The sequence below is a fragment of the Rhinolophus sinicus genome, chromosome 14, assembly GCF_057876585.1.
Source record: "Rhinolophus sinicus isolate RSI-liver-muscle chromosome 14, RSI-T2T, whole genome shotgun sequence".
Classification (NCBI taxonomy): domain Eukaryota; kingdom Metazoa; phylum Chordata; class Mammalia; order Chiroptera; family Rhinolophidae; genus Rhinolophus; species Rhinolophus sinicus.
This window is the reverse complement of record NC_142514.1, coordinates 176,999,024-177,022,537: the sequence shown is the minus strand read 5'-3', so window position 1 is coordinate 177,022,537 and position 23,514 is coordinate 176,999,024. Positions and strand designations below refer to the sequence as shown.

General features: G+C 37.0%; 2 protein-coding genes across 2 annotated transcripts; one reads left to right on the top strand and one right to left on the bottom strand.

The window, feature by feature from the left end:
• The first annotated feature begins 6,612 nt into the window (after nt 1-6,612).
• LOC109435467 (olfactory receptor 2G3-like) lies at nt 6,613-7,569 on the top strand. The gene has a single exon (XM_019713403.3). The coding sequence runs from the start codon at nt 6,613-6,615 to the stop codon at nt 7,567-7,569; it is 957 nt and encodes a 318-aa protein (XP_019568962.3).
• An 8,218-nt stretch (nt 7,570-15,787) lies between these two features.
• Nucleotides 15,788-17,480, bottom strand: LOC109435484 (olfactory receptor 5AR1). The gene is made up of 2 exons (XM_019713421.3): nt 16,552-17,480; nt 15,788-15,821 (listed from the first exon to the last, which is right to left on the bottom strand). Exons 1-2 carry the CDS (start codon nt 17,478-17,480, stop codon nt 15,788-15,790), a joined length of 963 nt encoding a protein of 320 aa, XP_019568980.3.
• Between the last annotated feature and the right edge of the window lie 6,034 nt (nt 17,481-23,514).

Below are 23,514 nucleotides of genomic sequence, written 5' to 3'. Positions count from 1 at the left end.
TTAGTGAACTCTGAGGAGACAACACCTGGGGACATCTAATTCTGCAAGACTCCAGCTTTATCAGCATAAAATAGAACTGGACATTCCAAAAAGGTTTAGATAGATGTGATACTTTTTAGATTGTGTTCACACAACAATTCTTAAAATTTGGAATACAGTCGGGAAAAAAGTGGACGTAATAACATAGAACTTCCTAAGAGGATGAATATTTGAGGCTTAGCTCAATCCACAAATGTATCTTTTTTACCCCCAGTAAAAATATTGGAAAAATAAGGCTTCAAGGGCTCACCTGGGGAAATTTAAAAATATCTATTCCTGAGTCGATTTAATTGACTCAGGATAAGGCTTGGACATTGATATTAAAAACAAACAAACAAACGGCAACAACCAACTATAGTGCATTTAAGATTTGAGAATCACCAGATGAAGTGATATTATGACGTGGAGGCATTAGGTGGCTCGTCTGGCTCTTTGTACATTAAAGGGCCTTAACTAATGTTAACCTTTTACTTTTCTCTCTTCCTCTTTTCCTACCTTTCTTCCTTCTTTTATTCTCCTTAGCTCCAAAACAAGGGAGCAATGTAGTGGTCTAGATATTTTATGGCTGTTTTAAAGATGAATAAACTGAAGCTCATGGAAGTGAAATGGTGTGTTTGAACTCACAAGACTTTCCTGACCTCACTGTTTTCTTATAAACAGTTTATGGTTGGTTGCTAGGCAATAGTAGATGGTTTCAGAGTTTTCTATGATTAGAGAGAAGAGAACCTAGGGTTCAAACTTGCTATACGGATAATTGAGAGTATAGACTAGAGTCATAACGATCTCTAAAATCTAGTTGATTCTAGGAAATGACTCTATGTATGGTCTCTGAAGTCGGCATTTTAGGTTTTGCTGTTCTTATGATGAATACACACCCATTTTCATGATAACCCGTATTAGGCAATAGAGAAGGATGAAGGCCCCCTGGACACGTGGGAGGCATGAAACGTTTAGCCTGATAAAGGTTCAGATGCAGGGGGGAGAGAAGAGGGGAGCAACCAACAAACACATCCACCAAAAATCCTTCAGACCAAATAATTAAATTGTAATTACTGATCTGGGACATTATCCCACAAGAATCTGAAGTTCAGCCTCAGGTTTTAAAATGAGAATCCTCAGATGACTTAGGGATTCCACTGTGTATGCGTTCGTGATCTTTATGTTTGTTCTATAAAAGGGCCGAGTTGGATTATAACAGTACGTATCTTATTTGTAGTTACCATGGCTAAAGATTTATTTCATCCCCATGGAATTGTATTTTTTGTACATGGATATCATGTCTGTTTTGTTTTCTGTTAGTCATTGTTTGCATGAGTATGTGGTGAGGACAGGTATGAAGCACATTATTTCTATGCATCACTTATGGCCTTAGGGTATGTTTTGTCTGCTATGTCTATGTTTGCAATTGACTATTGAGATATAAAAAAATAGTAATGGTAAAATAAAACCATCAGTTATTTAACGTAAGGACATTTTGGAATTAGGTAAACTCTAGTATAAATTATGGCTCTGCTAAATACTCTGACTTTGAGAAAGTTGTATAGCCTCTCTGATCATCAATTTTGTCATCTTTAAAATAGATGTAAATATATTTTGGAGTTATTGTGAGGATGCAATTTATTATCAGCAAAGTACCTAAAAATGCTTGGCATGAAACAGCAAATTATAGTAGGTAGCAATTAATCTCTCTCTCTCTCTCTTTTTTTTTTTTTTTTTGGTGATTGTTTTCTTTTCTATAGAAAAAGCTTTTTTTCTGAGGTGGGATAGGGGAGGTGATTTATTTGTCTCTACTGAAGTTCAAAATTTGTTAACTTTTGTTATGACCTTTTCCATCATGACGTTCTGACTGATGTTGGGGGTGACCCTCTCTTACAGCATGGCCTTTCAGGAGCCCCTCCTTTCATATTTTCTTCTTTCTCCTCCAGATCCCAAATATTTGTTCAAGAAGGTTTGTAAAACTAATTCATATTAAGTGGTAAATTATCACCTGCAGTGGCATTTGTAAGCACGCTAAGAGTTTTTTTTTATTTTTGTTTTTTAAATGATCATTCATTTTCTAGCATAATTTTCATAACTTGATGATAGACACATTAGAAAAATATTTATGGGCTTCCTGATAGACCTTCTTAAAGTTGTCTCTTAACTGGATGGGGAACAAAATTATGATGCTATTTTTAATTTTCTTAGTCCTTAAATTTCTTAGTCCTTAAATTAATTTTATAACAATAAATTTTGTTAATTGATGAAGTGACAACTAATAAAGAGACATCACAGATTTTGAAAATAGTAAACACACATAGGGTTTGTATGAGTTCATGCAGTCTCTAAACGTCTCTGTAGTGATATGTCACATACTTTAATATGGTTATGTCTAATAGTCCTTCTCTTAGAACCCAAGTAAAGTGAGTAAACCTGGAGTTTATGTAATATTGTTAGCTATAACTTATTATTAGCTTGGTGCAAAAGTAATTGTGACTTTTGCAATTGTTTTTAACCTTTTAAATCGTAATCACTTTTGCACCAACCTAATAAGTTCTTACTATGTGTCAGATGTTGTGCTAAAACTTCTAGATGCACTTTCTAATGTAATCATCAAGATAATCCTATGAATTAAGTACTAATTAGTTCCCACTTAACATGGGAGAAACATGAGATTTAGTGAAGCTTAGAAACTTACCCGAGTGACCCAGCAGAGAAACAGTGGGGTCAGAATTCAGATGCAGGCTGTCATGTCCAGAGTTTATGCTTTTACCCCTTCACTACAGTCTCTTGCAAAATTATCACTGGAAAATGAGGTACCCCCTACGACCAACAATATTACTGCTATCTGTCAGTTCTATCTACCAAACTTAATAAACAACTTAATCACACATTGGAAAAAATGATGTGTTCAGTTATATAAGTGGTTTAAATTAACGGGTTGACTTTCAAAAATCCAGAATTTATGAAGAAACATCAGCCTTTTTAGTTTGATGTAAAACATATTTTAAATTTCTTTCTGTGACTTGCAGAACAGAAAGAGGAGTCATTTATCCGTATAAGACATAAAATGTCTAATATGCTCTGTTTATATGATGCCCAAATAACCTGACCTTGAGGAAAGTATAAGTACCTTTTTGGTACACATTGAAGCTTCTTGCATCAAGCCACACCTACTGTTTTTCTTTTCTTTTCTTTTTTTCTCCAAACTGAATTAGATGATTTTTTGAGCATTAGACCACGTTGTTCAGAAAACAAAACAAAACAAAACAAACAAACAAAAAAAACCTAATAGGGAGTAAATGACTGTTTGACTATATGCTTTAAGTAAAGTCATAGCTACCGTGAGGGTGAATTTATTCTTAATCTGAGCTCAAGACTTAAGAAACGTAGAAATAGGAAGGATTTATTTGAGTTTCATCAACATTTAATAGTGTTTATTATGTGCTAGGGACAGGAGAAACATAAACAAACATGACAGGATACCTGGAAACCCAGTCAATTGGAGAGATAGATTAATGCATTTTTTTTTACTAATGCATTTTTATTCACACACACACACACACACACACACACACACACACACACACACAATGTGTTCAAGGGATAGAAATCGTTCAGCAGAGGAGACTCTGATTAACTCTGTCTGGGTGAATTAGGGAGAGTTTTAGAGATTAAATAGGAGTTTTCCAGGCAGACAAGTGGAAGGCATTTGGCAAGAGTGGCTTTTGCCTTAGGTGGGAGAATAGAGCGTGTACAGTTAACTAGGAGATGGCTTGCTTGATTGAGATGTGAAGAGAGAATCTACAGGTAATTACAAACATCCAGGGCTTTGCAACCCCATATTTAACTTGTGAGTTTGCTTCATACTATAGATTTTATATTTACTTACAAAGGTACCTGTATTCCTCTTATCCTTATGGTGAAGATGTAACTGTGTGTTCTGACAGGAGCAGACATTTTGTATCCTGAAAAACTGACAGTTGAATGGGTTCTAGCTGGTTTTCAGTAGTTGAAGGCATAAAGGAACTAAAAATATTCTTTGAGGCCACTGTGCATTAAGAGTGATTAGGGAACTATAATATTTTATTGAGTCTTCAAAATATAGACCACATTTAGATGTTGAACCAAAATATTTATGTTCCTTTAAGTGAACACAATTCTATATATACATGCATGCTTATGGGACAAAGACATTATTTTTGGTGTGGTTTCATTACTATTGATATAGATATAAATATATTACATACATGTGTGCTGTAGATGCTTACATAAAGTGTATATTCAGTAATTCCTCATGATTTGGGACAAATTGTTTACTGTCTGAAAGACAGTCTCACGGTCATCTGGGGGAGTGAGGAATGTCAATAATTCCTGTTCTGTACACTTTACAAAGATCCTCTAATGAGGATCACCTGGGTCATCATAATGACAAACGTATTAATCCAATATATATATGTCTAACTCTGTTTTTGGTGCTGTACATGCATTATCTCATTTATCACGTCCATCAACTATATGAGGATGCCATGCTTGTCCCTCTCCTACCGATGAGGACAGTTAGGCACAGGTTGGTGGGGTGAGTTGTCACGCCAGCAAGGCCTGTCAGCTGGTGAGTGGTGGAGCAAGGCATGTGCACAATTGGCGCTCTCCAATGGCAGGTCCCGGCATTTCGCCACCAGTTGTGTGATTTCCTGATTGTGTGTAATCTTGTTGTCAACTGAGAAACTCACCGCAAATGTCATTTGTTATAATCACTCCTAAAAATCACCCAAACGTTTCTTGTTTGCAGCAGAACTTTCTAAACGCTGTTTGGAGGGCCTGAGAGGGCACTCTGTAACCTCTCCTGCTCACTCCTTTCCTGCTAACCTGATGAAAACAGGACTGTGACTTAATTTCTCTCTTCTCTTTCCAGGCCCATGCCACCTTTACCCCTGGACTTAATATTCTACATAATTTAGTTCACCAGTTCACAGAATCATTTGATTTGAAAAACCCTGATTTAAATCGAAATATAAGAAAGCCTTCTAAAATGTATCGCATACAAATCAATATTATTTGAAAAAGGATGTTTTGCATAAAGTGATCTTTTTCATGACCTGCAACTCCTTGGTTCTTAAACGTCTTCTTGATAAGATTCTTCATTCTCTCAGGAATTCATCTGTTTCCTTCCTCACAACTTTCCACTGGACGATAAGCTCTGCGAGAGCTTTGAAAATATCTGTTGTGTTTACCAGTGTATGACAAGCATCTGGTACATATTAGGTTATCAAAAAGATATCTTTGAGAGGAAGAAAGGAAGAAAAAATCAGAAAGAAAGAGAAAGAGAGAGAGAGAGAGAGGGAGAGACAGACAGGAGCGGGGAGAGGGAGGAGGAGGGGAGAGAGAGAGAGAGAGAGAGAGAGAGAGAGAAAGAAATGAACAAGTGAGTGGAAGAGTGATAGGCAGTTTCTTCTTGTCATTGTAACTGCCTCCCTCCAGGACTTGTCATTATCCTGTATCTCTCTAGGTCACTACTTTTAATCTGCTCCAGACTGGAAGTCAGTTAACCAAACGTACTAACTCTGCGTATAAGCTAAAGAGGGTAAGGAGTGATCACTGAATAGACCTAGTAACTTCAACTTGTCTGGATTTAACTTGTAAATCAGATTTTTAAATATATAATATGTTAACATTATATAATTTAATACGTAACATTAATTAATTATTACTATAATTTTATTAATATTATTTCTCTGAAATGGTTATTATTAATGAAGTAAATTCCAGATAAATGTAGCATCAGTGTATGTGATTAGGGCTGTTAATATTAGGTGGTATATATTTGTGGATCACTTTCTACAATGTGTGACCGTTGTCTTAATTCTTTATACACATTATTTAATTTAATCCTCAAATCCTCACAGAATTGGTTCTGTCATTATTCTCCATGTATACATAATGAAACCACTCAAGACCCCAAAGTATGGTAGTGGTGATGATGGGAGAAATGGTGATTAGTGAGCTCCATGACTGGTTTGTGTTGGTGGTGGGCAGTTTTTGTTCTTTAGGGAACCAGGGTGTCTAAGCACCAGAAAAGTGCATCAGTTGGCACAGTAACAACACAGGCTACTGTTCCTCGATTTACTTATAGGTTTCGTGGGTGGTATGTGAAGCAATGCCCTTCACTGTTTTTTACTTGAGTGGTGCGTTATGCTGTTGTATTGTTAGACATGAACAAAGGCATGGTTGGGTCTTTTAGAAGAAGTAAGGCCAGAGCAAGGCTTTGAAGAATAAATAGAGTTTGGAAAGACTATGAGTAGGCAAAAAACAAAACGAAACAAAACATTCCCTTAGAGAAAAGAGAAGACTTTCTGCTTAACTGTATGCAGTATTTGAATTTGAAATTCTTAATCTCATCAGGAGGATATTCCATCTAAAAGCAGAAGAAAAGCTTTCCATTTGTAGTACAACTCAGATACTCAAGACACAATCTCAGAACAAGACTTCTCGCTCTTACTTGTACCTTAAATTTTCACCGCTGTGACATATAGGGCATTTGATTGTGTCTTCAGGTGAGTGGATAGCTTGGTGAGAGCTAGGTGGCCTGAAAAAATGGATATGGTAAAAGCAAACTTCACTGTGACTGAATTTGTGTTCCTGGGGCTCTCATCGCAGCCAGAGATGCAGCTCATTCTTTTTATTATGTTCTTGTTCTTCTATTTATTAACAGTGGCTGGGAATGTTATTATTATCACTGTTATCCAGATAGAACCTCATCTTCAAACCCCCATGTACTTTTTTCTCACTAATTTATCCTTTCTGGATATCTGCTACGTATCCACCAATGTCCCACAAATGCTGTCCAACATGGTGGGAAAAAAGAAGACCATCCCATTCTCCAGCTGTGCCACTCAGATGTACTTCTCTCTCTCCTTTGGAATGATTGAATGTGTACTCCTTGGCGTCATGGCTTATGATAGATATGTAGCCATTTGTCATCCTCTTCATTACACTGTCATTATGAACCGAAGCACCTGCGTCCAACTGGCAGCCATTTCTTGGTCCAGTAGCTTCCTGAGTTCCATGGTTATCAATGTCCTCACCTTGAGTTTGCCCTACTGTGGGCCCAATGTCCTGAATCACTTCTTTTGTGAGGTACCTTCCATCCTGAGGTTGGCTTGCACGGACACCTCATTCACAGAGATGGTCGTTTTTATCTTCAGTGTCATCATCGTCTTCATTCCTTTTCTTCTCATCGTTGTTTCCTATGCCCGAATCCTTCTATCGCTTCTCAGGATGCAGTCAGCCTCTGGGAGACACAAGGCCCTGTCCACCTGTGCCTCCCACTTGACAGTAGTGGCCTTATTCTACGGAACTGCCATCTTCGTGTACATGAGACCCCAGTCCAAGTCCTCCCGGGCTGGGGGCAAGATAATTGCGGTCTTCTACACTGTGATCACACCCATGTTCAACCCCCTGATCTACAGCCTAAGGAACCAGGATGTGAAAGGAGCTTTAAGGAAAGCAATCGCAAAACAGAGGACACAAGCGCTTTTAATGAGACAGTAAGGTTAACTGTTCATCTAGGATAGCTGACTCCTGAATATGAAGTAAGAGAGTCAAAAGCAGCTTGGGCAGTGAGCATCCTCCCTGCCATTCATAAAAGACATATACATTTATCTGCAAACTCAAAAGGAAACATGTCTCCCCCAAGGACAAACCACAGCTTTAATGTGTCAGATCAGCTCCCTTTGTTGTGTGACTACCATTTCCTTACTCTAAAATCATAGACTATCTGAAGTTAATTGCTTGAAATTACGTCAGTAAGATGAAACATTTTACATCTGCTGGGAGGATCTAAAGCACTTTGATATAGAGAAGCATTCTTAATTTCCAACTCATATAAAAGGCTTTTGGATGCAACGTTTAATATCTGCCTTAATTTTGTAGTGTCTAAGGAAACAGGACTCTGCAACTACTTTGTGCTTTAGACCTTTATTCAAATATTGCTTCATTTAAGTTCCAACTGAACTTTACCCTTCCTTCAAATCCTGGTGTGTGATACTCCTTTTTACAATGGGTAAATAAATCTGATCTTATTTGACTACAGTTTTGTTCCTGGTGGTCTTAGGCTAATTGTGTGGACAGAGGACAATGATCAGGAGCAGAAGATTTGGTCAAATATTAATTGATGGATTAATTCATTCATTACACATCATTGAATGACTATGTAACATCACGTTAAACAAAATAAAAAGACTTCTTTTCGTCATATATATAAATATTTGTCATAGACATATAATATGTACACTTATACTGACAAATTATGATAAATGCATGAAAGGAAATACTCATCAAAGGGCAGTGACAGGCAGTAATAGGTAGGGTGGTCTCCTCTGAGGAGGCTTCCTACAAAGACCAGAAGGAGAGATAGAAGTGAGATTGAGAAGCGCATTCTAGGTAGAGGGTGGTTGTGAACAAAGACTGGAGATAGGAGAGTTTGCTCTACTTGAGGGAATTAAGGAATCTATTGAGAAACAGAGCAACAGGAGGCATGGCTGGGGAGGCAGGCAGCGGTCAGATCATGCCAGGCTGAGCTGGCTGTGGTAAGGAGTAGGGATTTATTCTTAGTAAAATGTGAGTATTGTCTAGAAGGGGGTGATAGGGCACCACTTATGTTCACAAAAGGTTCTTCTGGATGCTGTGTAGAATACAGACAGAGATGTATATCACAAATTTGTGGAAATGAGTATTTCCTGTTTTGAAGCTTTTCAAGCAGTGGTATCTTGACAAAGAACTATTTTTTGAATTCAGAGAATAACAAAATACAATTTAGCATTAATATACTCAATAAGCTTAAATATGGCTTGTGATTAATGTGCTGTTAAATTAGAGATTAACTGTTTCTAAAACTGTTCCTCACTTATTTCACAACTTAGAGTAAAATAAAAAGGCTGTAATTCAGCTTTCAGAGATCACCAACAACTACAATGCAACCATTTCTTTTACCTAAATGCAAAAGTTATACATATCAGTAAACGAAGCATCTCTGATGGGATATGTAAAGTACATATCACTGGTTTACAGTTGGTTTAAAAGTAAAATGTAAAATTACTAACAAAGTAGTTGAATTCATTACACAGTAGGATTCTTTGTCTATTTGCCTTGATATATAAATGACTTGATATGTCTTATATTTGCTTCAAACATGAGCAAGGATTAGAAACATGTACTTCTAACCAACTTTCTCCTGAATAATTTATTTGAAGTGAAAGGTAGCATTTAAAATTTCCCCAAAGATTATAAATAAGAAGTACATGCTTAGTTAGTTGTTTATAAATTAGAAACATAACATTAAATTAGTTTTGAAAATGAAATATGAAATGCATAAAGGTACATACAAATGAAAAGTTTATTTTTTCTTTGTTCACAAAAATTACTAATCATCTCTACTTCTCAAACTCTCTATATGGATAAACTAGTTAAAAATACTGAAAAAAATTGGAAAAACATTCTCATAGGGGCCACACATAGCCCAAACATGGAAAACGAGTGGAAGCGAATATTTGGTTTTCTAACAATGCATTATTCAGATCAGTTGTTTCACCCAATCAATTCCTTTTGACTTGTTTGTTTTGATCAGTAACAGAATGGGGTGAACTAAGAAAAATAATGCCATCCAATAGCTCATGCACTATCCTAGCTCTCATCCTCTTCAAGCAAGTTTTCTTTCTTTCTTTCCTGTGTGTACTTCTGTTGGTATAAAAGGAAAATACAACTTAAAGACGTTCAACTGATAATTCTCTATACGATATGTTACAGTCATTGCCAGAACAAACAAAAGTTAATTTTAAGACTAACACAAATAACGGTGAACTCAACCATTACTGATCCTTCACAACAGCAAACGTCCAGTTGAATTATTTCCTCCCTGTATTTATGTATTGGGATTATGGCAACACGAAGACAACATAGCTAAGAAATATACTAACTACTATTTTGTGCACTTTTAAATAAAATTAAAGCCTAGAGTAAACAAAATAGTTAGAGAATGGATTATTGTTATGAAATACATTTTCCCGGGGTTTGATCAGTATTATTGTGTATTAAAGGAGGCTAGATTTAAAACAAGAATAATAAAATTGTAATTCTAAGGTTTTAATTAAATTATGTTAATATGAGGAAGTCATTTCTTTTCTTTGGATCTTATTTCCTTTATTTACAAAATGAGAGAGATATTGAGTTAGATAATCCTTGAGTATCCATCTACCATCTATCTATCTATATCTCCCTATTATCTTGCTATCATATCTAGCTATCTCTGTTTTCTCTAGAATAGATTTATTATAAAATTGATATAAACCTGCCAAAATTTCTTCCAAAATGGGGTTATGTTTTTACTTTTTGGTTTTGTTTGGTTAATTTTAAGGACAATAATGCAATGTTGAAAGGTTTGAATGTCAACACCATTATTATAGATGATGTAATAACCACTACTGTCATAAATCATGTTAGCAGCTTTCTTATTGGGTATCTTTCCCCTTAAAGTGAAAATAATTAATTTAGTATCCCAGATAGTAAATATGAGGATTGTAAAATACTGAAAGGGAAGAAAGATACAATGAAACTTTATCACTCTTTCATTGTTATCACTCTTTCAGCATAATCTGAAAGGTAAACTGCTTCTTTGATCCCATCACCTATTCTGCCCCTTTCCCTCACTTGTTCATGTCATAGTGGCTTCTCTAGCCTGTTTGACTTCCCAAAGACTCACCTCACCCCAGTCATAGGCAAATGGGAGTCTTTTGACAAGTGCTTTACCATAAGACCTTGTTTAAATCCTGACTAATCAGTCTACTCAAATCACCGGACTGAATGTAATCATGAACCCAGCCCTTTATAAAGGTTCCACAAACCTCTTCCCAAATTATGATCATGGCCTGTAACTTTCTACAATGCTGTGTATTTCCCTGTTCTTAGGAGTCATGAGAAATTAGTTCCAATCCTAACTCTACTACTTATAAACTAAGAGAACACAGGTGTGCCATTTAAACTTCTATAACTCCCGTTTCATCATCTGAAAAAAAATGGGGTTAACAAGACTGTCTTATGACTCTCCCGATCTCATACATATTTTCAGTAGGTTTTTGAGATACAAATTGGGACTAGGGTTGGGTAGTTCTTCTCTAGGCCAGCAGGCTGTGGTCATTAATTTGTTCAATGAACATTTGTTGCTCAATGATTATGTCCCAGGACTTGAAGATACAAATGAGCCCACCTTAAAGTCTCGTAGCCTACCAGGGAAGCCTTCATGTTTAGGGCTATATGTTTGAACATTACAGCAGAATTGTGTGCCTGGTACTTCTCTAGTGCAGAAGAAAGACACCATTACCAAGCCCTGAGTGCTCCAATACACTACTTAGGTTTTTCATATATATTAATACTTGAACTAGGGCATTTTTGAGAGTGAAATGTAGCACTATTGATACTTACTCCAGAACAGTAGGCAAAAACCAAACTGCCTTGAGCAAGACGGACAACCGTCCATGGTAACATTATCTTGCTTATTCCTCACAGCAACTCCACGTTGTAGGTATTATTGGTAACATTTTACAGAGACAAAAGCCCTGGAAAGTGAGTCCAGGAAGGGTTTATAGAAGAAGAGATGATTGGTTTGCAACGTAATACAGAAGTATTTTCTGAGGGGTTGGTTTGTAGAGTTTGTAGCATATGTACTAGTATAAGCACAAGAATACAAAGGGGGAAGTTTCAAAATATAATTGAGCACAATGTGATTTGAATTTCTGGGAGGTAGGGTCTGGAAAGAAGTGGTTGGGGATAAAGCCTAACATGTGGACTTTCAGATGTCACCTGTGGATGCCATCCATAGTGTTGACTTTGTTATGGGATCCTAGTTTGTATCTTAAAACTAGGTCTGGTGAAGCGGCTTGTTCTCCCCCATTAACACTTGCTCTAACAGAGTTATACACACATACACCAACATGGCTGCTTCCAAACCCCTCTTGTGCTTGCATGTTTTTATGTTGCGTGAAGCTCTTTGAAGTGGTTTGGCCAATACACATTTCTTCCCACTCTTCTTTTCACAAACATTCCTTCCATAATCATTAGAGCTCACTATTGTAATGGGGAAACCCAGATACATCTTTATAGCGTCTATCTTTAAGGCATTTACACATCTACTGGTTATGTGCATAATTAATATCCACACACAGAGCCATAAGTAAGTTATAAATTAAAGAATTTTGCTGTGCATAAGAGTGGTATTTTTTTTTTTTTTTTTTTAAACCAGTCTGGTAGAACAGAGAGAGAAGGCTTTTCAATGAGTGGTATTTAAGCTGATCTTTGAAGGAAGAGAAGAGTTTGAATGTTCTGAGATGTGGAGTTGGTCTATCAAAGGAGCAAGGAGTGGAGAGGGTAGATCATTGGGAAGGGCACAGAGGTGGAGAAATGCAAGGGCCATTCAACAAATAGTTGTACGGGAGAAGCTGTTGTGCTAAGAGAGCAAGGAGGGATGATACCAGAGAGGTGATTTAAGGAAGAGGACATGGAATGCCAAGCACAGGACTTTGGCAATTTCACAGCTCCTGACTTATGGAGCGGGATAACTATGGAAGAGATAAGGAATCTTAGACATTAATTATTCTAGCTAGCTTCTCTAAGGCAGAGATTGAAGGCAGAGACTTCAGCTTAAATTCTTCCCCTGGAGGAGAAGACCAGATGTGAGTCTAAATGCAAGAGTTCTATCCAAGCCCATTAAGATAAGCACACCCGTTTAAATCTGCCCGAAGTAGCCAGAATGTACTCAGATTTACCAGCCTGAGGGCGATGGGCTACACTGGTTTCCCCAAAGGTGGCTCTGCTGATGGATATGTGACAGGATGTCAGGGAGCAAAGAGAAATCTTCTCCAGAATCCACAAGTGATTAACCCACTGTTTCCCAAGCAGTGAACTCCTCTGTCCTTAAATTATGTTAGATCTTGAGCTACATTTCAGCCTCGCCAGCAAACCCTCCCACTGAGCACCCAGTCACAATGGCCCATGCATGTGTCCCATGACTCCAGCCTCTTTGCTTATGTTTGCGATGGCATTCTCTACCTCATTTGCTTCCCACTTTACTTTTTAAGCCATGCGTCAAAAACAATTCAAATGCCCCCCTCTTCCGTAAAGATACCCTGATCTCCCAAGAGGAAAAGCTGTCTTTCTAATGTGAGCTTCCAAAGCACTTTGTTTGCAATTCTCTATTTACATTTATTACGTTTTTTTCTGTGATACAGGGTATTTGCCTTTACCTTATCTCCCCGTGGGTATAAACTCCAGGAAGTCAGGAAATACACACATACACACACACACACACACACACACACACACACACATGCATGCATGCACACACACAATTGTCCACTGTGTCTTTAACACAGATGTTTTTACAAACTCACCTGAGGTTATCCAGCTTGAGCATGGAGGAAGCAGAATTGAATCTCAGCTTTAGCTCACTCTTATATCTCCCTTTTAATCATTTCTGCATCAAATTTTGCCTTTCACAGCTCCTGGTACAGTGGTTACCAACTCTTCCTTGGTTAGAAAAAATACCAGTTTGCATGATTTCTGCAGTCTATTACAGACAACTTGATTAACACATTTATCTTTGTCATGATTTTATTACTGCACCGAAATTTTAATGTATGAAAGATAACATAAGGCATTTATCGATCCCTTATTTAAGTAAACTACTAGGATAGGTAAGATATAAATAATAGTCCCCATTTTATTGATAAAGAGACTGAAGTAGAGATATTAATGTACTTATCTGTAATAATTGGTGGGACTGGACTAAGACTAAGGTGATCAAAGTATTATCCATTTTTCTCTTGCCATTATAAGTTGATATGTATGCTTCTACCACCAACTACATGGAAAAAAATAATTTACTCACTTTATTTCATCACATTGATAGCATAATTATGGATAGTTAAAGTATAATGAAGGAAAAATGGAAGCAATTAATATTTATTAAGTATTTTATATAGCAAATTCTTTACAAGATTACAGCATATCCTTTGAAAAATGCCAGAAGGTAAGCATTATTATTTCCATTTAGTAGATGAAGAAATTGAGGCTTACAGAGATCAAATAACTTGCCAAAGACCATATAGCTAGAAAACAGCATAGCCTGGGTGAGGGTTTCCTGCTAAATTGTCCAAACCTGAATGCTTGTCATTAGTCAGAATGGAAAGTATAGCCCTTGAATCAGTTTGTAATCTTATTGCTTTGATAAGTTTGTTGATCTGTCTGAGCTCTATTTTGTATTATCTTTCAAATGAGGATAATGCCTAGCTCTAATAATTGTTTTAAGAACTTAATGAGATTTAAACTGCTTTGTTTATTGACCAGATACAACAGTCACTTAAGAGATAAAACTAGTTTTCATCAAGGTCATTGATTAGAAATGTAAAAATGAGATTCAAAGATCTTCCTGATTCTAAGTCAATGCCTCTTTGAATTATATATTTATTATAACATATGCTTGGTTTGTAGTTGTTAAAGAACAAAATTCAACTGAGTAAAGTTGAAGATGTAGTTGGCTCTATTAAGTAATTCATGAATCAGGCAACATCTCATCTAGCAAGTCGTTGGGTGTTCCCAGGGGTTGTACAAAACGGAAGGTTTTTACAGGAAGAAGTGTGGGATAAGGGCGCTAGTAACAAAAGAAACGAGAAGATTATTTTTAGACCAGCACATCTTCCTTTGGGAGGGAAGGGAATCACAAAGGGTTTTCATCATGTAGATTGCTTCTTCTTTCTATGAGGAATGGAGAGGGCCCATATAACTGGGAGAGGTTAAAACAGCAACCAGGTCAGGTATTAAATCTAGGTTTTGTATCATGGACTTTACCACAAGTGGTACCATTTTGGACCTGTGGTTTTCTTTTTAGCAAGGAACACCCTATTTTCTATTTTTCATGCAGCATGTAGATTCACACATTGGATTATAAAATAAAGAACTGAAGGCTAAATCTCTGGAGTGTTTCTGGACTGCCAACTCTACACCTGTCTATTAGCCGCTGTACTTTCTCCATAATGTAACACCAAGGATGTGTTTTTGAAAATTCATGATATGATTGGGTAATTTTGAACCATGGCAATTGCAAATCATATGTAATGGCACCCATTGAAAAGCTTGCTAAATACTGGATCTTCTATCCTTAGAACTCTTTGGTATCTTTCATAATGAATGTTAGGACAAGCATTGTGTTTCCCTGACCCTTGACTATATTGCATGGAGGAAAGATTGGGGTAGAAAGATTACTGACTGTAAGTATTCAAAGCTGATGGTGTAATGGAGTTTAAGTATATCTGATAAAAACTTAGTTCCCCAGATCTCAGTCTTTTGTCTTTACGTGCTGTTGATACCTCACGTTCTTGTTTCTAAATTAAAATTTTGTAGCTTTGACAACATGCGAAAAGGAGTTATATCACCTTCTATTGTCAGTCATTGATACATCAGGGTTAATGAGAATTCTTTAATAAGGGCTTAGGGATGATGGTGGAGAGCAAGGAGATCCTCAGCACCCAAGGAAAAGTCGAAGGTCTAATTAAGATGAGAAGAGAAGGAGAGAAAAAAGACAAAGGGAAAATTTTCGAGGGGAGCAGGACAACTAAATTTGTAGACATGACGATCTTGCTAATGTTAGCCTTAGTCGTTGATCTAAACTGTATCTTTCCTAGGGTCCCAGAGTCCTGTGGTTTCCCCAAGGGCTGAAAGGATGTCAATATGTGAAGCTGACAAAACTTAGATTCCCAACCCTTTAAAATCCTAGGTAGAAGAAATCAAAGGGATCTAGTGATTATTTGGTAAAACCAACCATTTGCCAGAAGGGAAGACTGAGGATAGAAAAGAAAAGGGTCTTGATATTGGTGGCAGCAGTTTCAGAGAGATGATACAGTAACCGGAAGCGCAACAAATTCCCTGCTGGCAAACGTGTGCCTTATATTTGTATGTTCCGACACCTGGCATATACTTACAAGCCAGCACTTACAAGTTTTTGCTGAATATAGGTAAATGGATCCTGGGCTAAGTTAGATCATTCCTCATGCCAGTCTCCTTCCCGATGTATTTAACTAAATTTTCTCTGACTTCCTTTCAGCATAGAGAAATGTTCAATTTTCAGACCTGTCATTCCTCATGACCCTGAAAAAATATGCTTTAGAATAATTGGCTATTTATTCACCTAACAAGTCCTGTCTCCATTTATAATCAATATGGAACCCAATTTTAAATTAAAAAAACTGATGAATCTTGCTCAGCATGTCTTTCAAAAATATTAATATATAATTTCTTTAGATCATAGAATTAAGGGTTGTAGAAAACTCTCCAGCAATTAAGATTCACTCAGCAAATAGATGGTAACTTGAGTAGTGTTTATTGGAAAGTTATTTGCCTTTTAAATGTCTTACCACCATCCTTGTACCACTATCATTTACTTGTGATAATAGCACAGTTTCATTTTTTTTGTTTTGTTATTTTTGAGGTTTTTTTCCAATTAGTTTTTTGAAAGCAGCTTTCACATCTTTGTTCCGTAAACTGTAGATCAAAGGATTTAACATGGGGATGATAATAGTGTAGAACACAGAGGCCCATTTGTCTTGGTCCAGGGAGTAGCTGGATGTTGGCCTCAGGTACATAAACATGACCGTGCCATAGAAGAGTGTGACGCCAGTGAGGTGAGAAGCACACGTAGAGAAAGCTTTAAGGCGGCCTTCTGCTGAGCGCATTCTGATGATTGCAACGAGGATGAAGGCATAGGAGATGAAGATGATGAGGATGGTGCTGAATTCAATGAAGCCACAAAGACTGAAGAGCAAGATCTCACTGATGTGGGTGTCTGAGCAAGAGAGGGCCAAGAGTGGTGGGATTTCGCAGAAGAAGTGGTTGATGATATTGGAACCACAATAATTCAGACTGAAGGTGAGGGAAGTGTGAGCAACTAAGCTCACCAGACCAGCCAGGTAAGAGCCCAACATGAGAGTCAAGCAGACACTCTTGGACATGAGAGTGCTATAGTGGAGGGGTCGACAGATGGCCACGAAACGGTCATAGGCCATGGCAGCCAGGACATAGCACTCGGCATCCACAAAACCTACGAAGAAAGCAAACTGGGTGGCACAGCTGGAGAAGGAGATAACTTTGTGTTTTGTTAGGAAGTCAGCCAGCATCCTGGGAGCAATGGCGGAGGAGTAGCCCAGGTCCACAAAGGAGAGGTTGCAGAGGAAAAAATACATGGGTGTGTGAAGCTGAGTGTCTGCTATGATCAGGATAATCATACCAACGTTCCCCACTACATTGACCAGGTAGACCAAGAGGAAGACCACAAAAAAGATGATCTGCTCCTGAGGGTCCTGAGTGATGCCCATAAAGATAAACTCAGTCACCACTGAGTGGTTTTCTTTATGATTATCCATCTTTTCAATTTTATGGATGCCTGGATTTGGTTTATTTTTGGGGGTGATCCTTAAAATCCTTCCCAGTAATTAGATTCTGTGACTCATAGGGTAACGCAAATGACTTTGGTGAAGATGATGGTTGTGTGTCCTCTTCAGGTGCCCAGTCAAAACATAAGAAACTGTTCCTGTCTTGGGGATGGCAAATTCTGTTTCGCCAAAGATCTTGGTGCTCTGAGGTCATTTACCATGTGGTACCAGTACGTGACCTGATCTATGCATTTATCCACCTTAGTAATTAGTAAAGGAGAAGTTTTGAGTGTCCCTTCTTTCTAAAACAAAGCAAATATGAAAACATATGAATAAATATTAGCTCTCATTGCAGATAGGCATACACACACACACAAAAAAAAAAAAAAAAAGTACCCATGGATCTCACAGTATAACACATCATACCACACACATATTTTACAGAAAGTGAAATGCTTGGAGAAGAGGGTGAATAATATTAGAAAAGACAGTGGATAATAATAAATTTTAAACAGCAGGAGTTACTGAGTGCTAACTATACTGAGTGCTTAATACACGTTACATAAGTTCATCCTTACAACAACTCTACAAAGTAGGTACCACTGTTACTTCCCTCTTACATCTGAAAAGAACAAGGCTAGATATTAAGTAACTTCAACAAAGTGGACAGTCAATAAGTAGCAGAGCTGGGTCTCTCTGACTCTCAAGCCCACTTCACTTCATTGTCCTCTTTTTATATATGACTTGATGGAGTTTAATCTCTTTATTTTTGTGCCTGCCTTTCTGTTTCCTGTCTTGCCTATCATGCATGGACACAGAATCAGTCCTTTGGTTTCCCTGATCTTTAAAAGCACCCAGGGATTTGGCATGGGGCATAATTGGATAATTCTATTGCATAGCTCAGGTCAAAGTTAAGATTCAAAGATTCCACACTTGGGGGGAATAGAGAGAACATTATCCAACTCTGGGTCACACAGGAACATGCATTTATTACATTACTTACTCTTTAATTGGATGACTATCTGGTCCATTGACTAATACTAAAAAGGAGATGGGCAAAACCAAAGCAAACCAAAACACGAAGTAATTTAGAAATAAGTAGTATCCTCTACCTAAACTGAAGGCAGAAGTTAGAGTGTATCCACTTTAATTGGTTCACCGTTTAGGAAAGACAAGAAAGCAGATAGTATAATGTGTCTTTCACAGGGGTATGGACATTCACAATAAGCTACCTTAAATCCTAGGGCGGATGAAGATAGTACCCCCATCTTTCAATTTCTGCAAAGAATATAATTAACTACAACAAAGAAGGGGCTCTAATAATGAATACCGTATATCTGCCCAAGAGTTTATAGTTCATAAAGTACTTAAATCTACTCCTAATCAACTCATTCTTAATATGTTGTCAATGTGTGAATCATTTCATATATTAGGTCAATTAGGAAACAGAATGAAAGGACAAACCTTGGAGAAATTATTTAAAAACTATATTTCTCATAAAGAACTTGTACCCATAATATATAAAGAACTTTAAAATTCAATAATTTAGAAAACAACCCAAGAAGAATGGGCCAAAAATTTCAACAGACACCTCGGCAGAAAAGATATATGAATAACAAATAAATGTATAAAAAATACTCAAATTATTTGTATTAGGGCCACACAAAGTAAAACTACACAAAGAGATATTGCTACTCATCTATTAGAATGGTTAAAATTTTGAAAGACCGACGATACTAAGTGTTGAGAAGGAAGTGGAGGAACTGGAAATTTCATCACTGTTGGTGGGAATGTAAATAGTACAATCACTTTGGAAAACACTTTGGCAGTGTAAAATGAAACATACACATATCCACCCCATGATCCAAACATTCCAGAAAAACAACCCAAAGGCCCATCCATTAATGAAAGGATAAACAAATTATGGTATGTCTATAAAATGAAATAGTACTCCACAATTAAAGGGAACAAACATATGCAACATTGATAGATGAATTCCAAAATAATTAGGCTAAGAGAAAATAGCCTGATAAAAAAGAGTATACCATATATGATTACATTTATAAAAATCTAGAAAATTCAAACTAATCAATAGTGACAGACAGAGGATCAATGGTTGCCTGGGTAGAGGTCTATGTGCCGAGGAGTTTGGGGGGATGGTTACCAAAGGCCATGAGGAAACTTCCAGGTGATGGATTAGTTTACTATCCTAATTTTGATGGTGGTTTCATGTGTGTATACATATATTAAAACATATGGAATTTTATTCTTCAAATAGGTTCAATTTATTGTATGTCAGTTATACCTCAATAAAACCATTAAAAAAGAGCAAATACTTCCCTGTACTCCAGTTCAGCTCACTCTCACTACATGTGAATGCACACATCATCTCATACATTAGTTAACAAGGAAACAAACCTTAGACTGAGGGGACTTGCAGCCACACCATAAGATAGTTGCAGAATCAGCAATTGAATCTGGGACCGCCCATTTGTTACACAGTGCTGTGTTTTCTCCCCACTGCTTCACATGGGAATTTGAAAATAACCCACCGTGAAAAAAAAAAAAAGAAAAAGATCTACTATACGCCTTCCATTTTTCAGCTTGTTCTTCCACTTCAATAAGAGAAAACAATACCATGTTGACACTGGAAGAACTCATTTAGTCCAATCTCATCATTTTATAAATCAGTAAACAGACCCAGACATCAAGCTGGAAAATGCAGGGGTGACACCAGGCTGCAGTTGTTAGAGGCATGTGAGATGCTTGGTAAGGACACATGCAGGGAGGCAGACTGACGAACAGCTGGGTATGAGCTGGCCAGTTTCTTTACTCAAATGGAAAAATGTGATTAGAACATTATTCCTTCCTCTTTTATAATCAAGGCTCTGGTTAAATGAGGAAGTATAGGAGAAGGTGTTTCACCAATAACAAAGCACCCTGCCTCTTCTCTCTTATAATGGACAAATCCAAGCCTTGTCATACACTACTGCTGATTTCTAGCACAACTACTGACCCAGAAATCAGTTTTCACTTGTTAAATAAGATTGATACCTACCTTAATAGCTTTCTGCAAAAAATTGGTTATAATATGTGTGTCTACATATACATATGTATATACATTGCGGAATTCAGTGACTGTCATGTGCTAAGTTCTTAATGCATTTGGCAGTTGTGTGTAAGTGTAGATGATTTCATTCAATCGATGAGTGTGCACTTATAACTCCCAGAAAAAATCGTTCAATGCTTATTCCATAGAGGTGATTTATCATGGACTGCCTTAACCTTTAGGGAAGGTGTGATTTTAATTTTACATCACTTCTATTAAAATGATAAACAGAGATGAGACTACAGAGTTCAAATTCAGGGATCATTAAGAGAAAGAAAGCCTTTGTATTTTTCTTTTGAGTCACGTGTGGCTAAAGTTCAACTGATCTGACACTTGAAGAACTGGCAGAATAGTGAGAAAATAAGCATATTTCACAGTTAATAATAAACTCAAATATTAGAAAGCCCAGCAAATTTGTTTTATAGAAGCAAATACAAACCAAATATATTTTAGATTTCGATGTATCACATTTTTGCATGTTTAAATGAAGAGAATACTGGAATAAGAGTCTGGAATCCTGTTTGTAGTCCTGGTTTTTTCCACTAATAAATTTTTTTGAATTTGATGAATTGTTGTGTTAGATGCAGCTTTCTTCACTGTGAAGTGAATGGGGCGGAGAATGCAAATTCTCTGGAACTTTCCAAATCTAGCATTTTTTTTTTTTTTAAAATTCAGACTTATTATGAGATATCTAAAAACCAAACCCATAGTCTGTGTCTTCTTTTGAAATTTTAAAATGGCATGGACATGGTGCCAAGCAAACCCTGCTTGAAGGAGAACTGGGGGGTGTTATGCTCCATTCCCAATAGGTCACATCTCCTTCTCTTTCTGTCCCATATACTGACCTGTGACTTGACCCGTTTTCTATGTGTTGGTGAGAGGCTGAATGTCTCCTGTTCTCTTGATGCGTTATACTGCACAAATATTCTGAGCAGTATGCAAAGATGGTGAGTCACTCTGGTAGTTGTCTCTGAGCTGCTTGCTCATCCCACCTTTGCTCCTGTGTGAGGGAGGTATTTAAGTCTCAGTCACAAATAGTGCCCAGGAGAAATATGATGAAATTCTTTTGGCATTCACAGGGGACTCAAAGATTTGAGGACCTGCCCTCCTCTAGGGAATTTCACTCTCTCTTCCTCAAGCCTTAATGATGAAAGGAAACACAAGGGAATTCGTTTTAGATTGATTTAAGTACAGTTGGTATACAATCTTATATTGTTATATTAATTTCAGTTATACAATATGGTGAGTTACATTTTTATACCTTACAATGTGATCACCCCATCAGTTCTAGTAATTCTCTGTCACTGTGCTAACTTATCACAATATCAGTGACTATAATATTCCCCTTTCCTTTTCACCCATCACCCTTCCCTTCGGTAACCATCCCTTTGGTCTCTGTTTCTATGAGTCTGAGTCTGTTTTTGTTTGTTTTGTTTTTAGATTTCACATATAAGTGAAACCATACAATATTTGTCTTTCTCTGCCTGACTTGTTTCACTTAGCATGATACCTTCTAGATCCATCCATGTTGTCACAAATGGCAACATTTCATTCTTATTTATTGCTGCTTAATATTACATGCTCTTTGATGTACTATTTTTTTTAGTCCACTCATCTACCAATGGACACCTAGGTTGCTTCCAAATCTTGGTTATTGTAAACAATGCTACAATAAACATAGGAAATGCTTATCAGCCACTCTAGTTGTGTTGATTGAGTCAACCATGAGTGCTGCATAGACCCCTTTACCAGTCCGAAGCTGCCTATATGGTGAGATTTTGATGGTAATTTAGAAAGGTCTGTTTGCTGATGCCTAAAAGTCCTTTCAAAGAGGATGATCCTTTCCAAGTTATGTGGCGTGGCTGTATTTAAATTGTGCATGTGATAGCTAGTTGCCTGTGGGATACCCTGTGGCACTTACCCTTTATAAAGCACTCCCACAAGTATTTGGGGCAACATTAAATTTACAAATTAATTCAGCAGAATTTCCACTTTTATGTCAGCAAGTCTCGCTATCAAAGAGCATGCGTGTGTTCACACTTACTCAAATCTACTTTTGTCTTTCTGAAGTTTTCCTCATTTTCTCCACAGAGGTTTGGCACATTTCTCATTTGGTTGTGCATAGCTCTATTGTTTGGATTTTATGTTTGGAGCATAAATGGCATCTTCTCTTTCACATACATTTCTTAACTGGAGATGATTGTTTATATGAGGTTATTAGGTTAATTTTACATTTTGCTAGTTTACTAAATTTTCTCTTTCTCTTCATGGATTTGCCAGATGATATAAAATCTATTGAAGGCTAGTGACTGGTATGTAAAGTGTCCTCTGGATCTGTGTATCTCTACCCTTTCAGGCTCAAATGACATCTTTTTATAGCAAATAGTTTATATTGCTCCTTCTGTGCTCCTGAAATGGTATTCATAGATAATTTAATTTACTACACACATAATAAAAAAATGTGTAATAAAATAATACATCTTTTAGTAACTAACTAGTCAGGCATAACTACATAATAAGAAAGGCAGATGTTTGCATATGTATTTAAAATCTTCATAAATGTGACAGTTAAAAATGTAGGCTGCTAAAGATTTGTTGTATAGTCACCTCAAACAATTTTGCAACATCCTAGGTCATGACATGCATTTCTGAAATGATGTATAGCTCTGGGTAAACCCCAAGCCAGTTTTTTCTCCTTGAGTTACTTAATAGATGCATTTGTGGCAAATGTGTTATATGTAAAATTCATGCAATAATACTCCATATGCATATGTAAAATGTGTTTACATGTAAAATAGAGGTAGAGTCAAGGCTCAGATAATTTGATTAAGTACATCAACTGACAGGAGATGTGGAAATTGCATGGGACATGGAGAATTCTTTGTTGTTAGAGATTGTACTGCATCCTGCAGACTT

Excerpts from the sequence above, each read along its gene's own strand:
- LOC109435467 (XM_019713403.3), top strand. The coding sequence starts at position 6,613 with ATGGATATGGTAAAAGCAAACTTCACTGTGACTGAATTTGTGTTCCTG.
- LOC109435484 (XM_019713421.3), bottom strand. The coding sequence starts at position 17,480 with ATGGATAATCATAAAGAAAACCACTCAGTGGTGACTGAGTTTATCTTT. Across the intron at positions 15,822-16,551 it reads AAAAAACTAATTGGAAAAAA|TGGGAATCTAAGTTTTGTCA; the intron begins ACCTCAAAAATA and ends ATTTTAAAGGGT.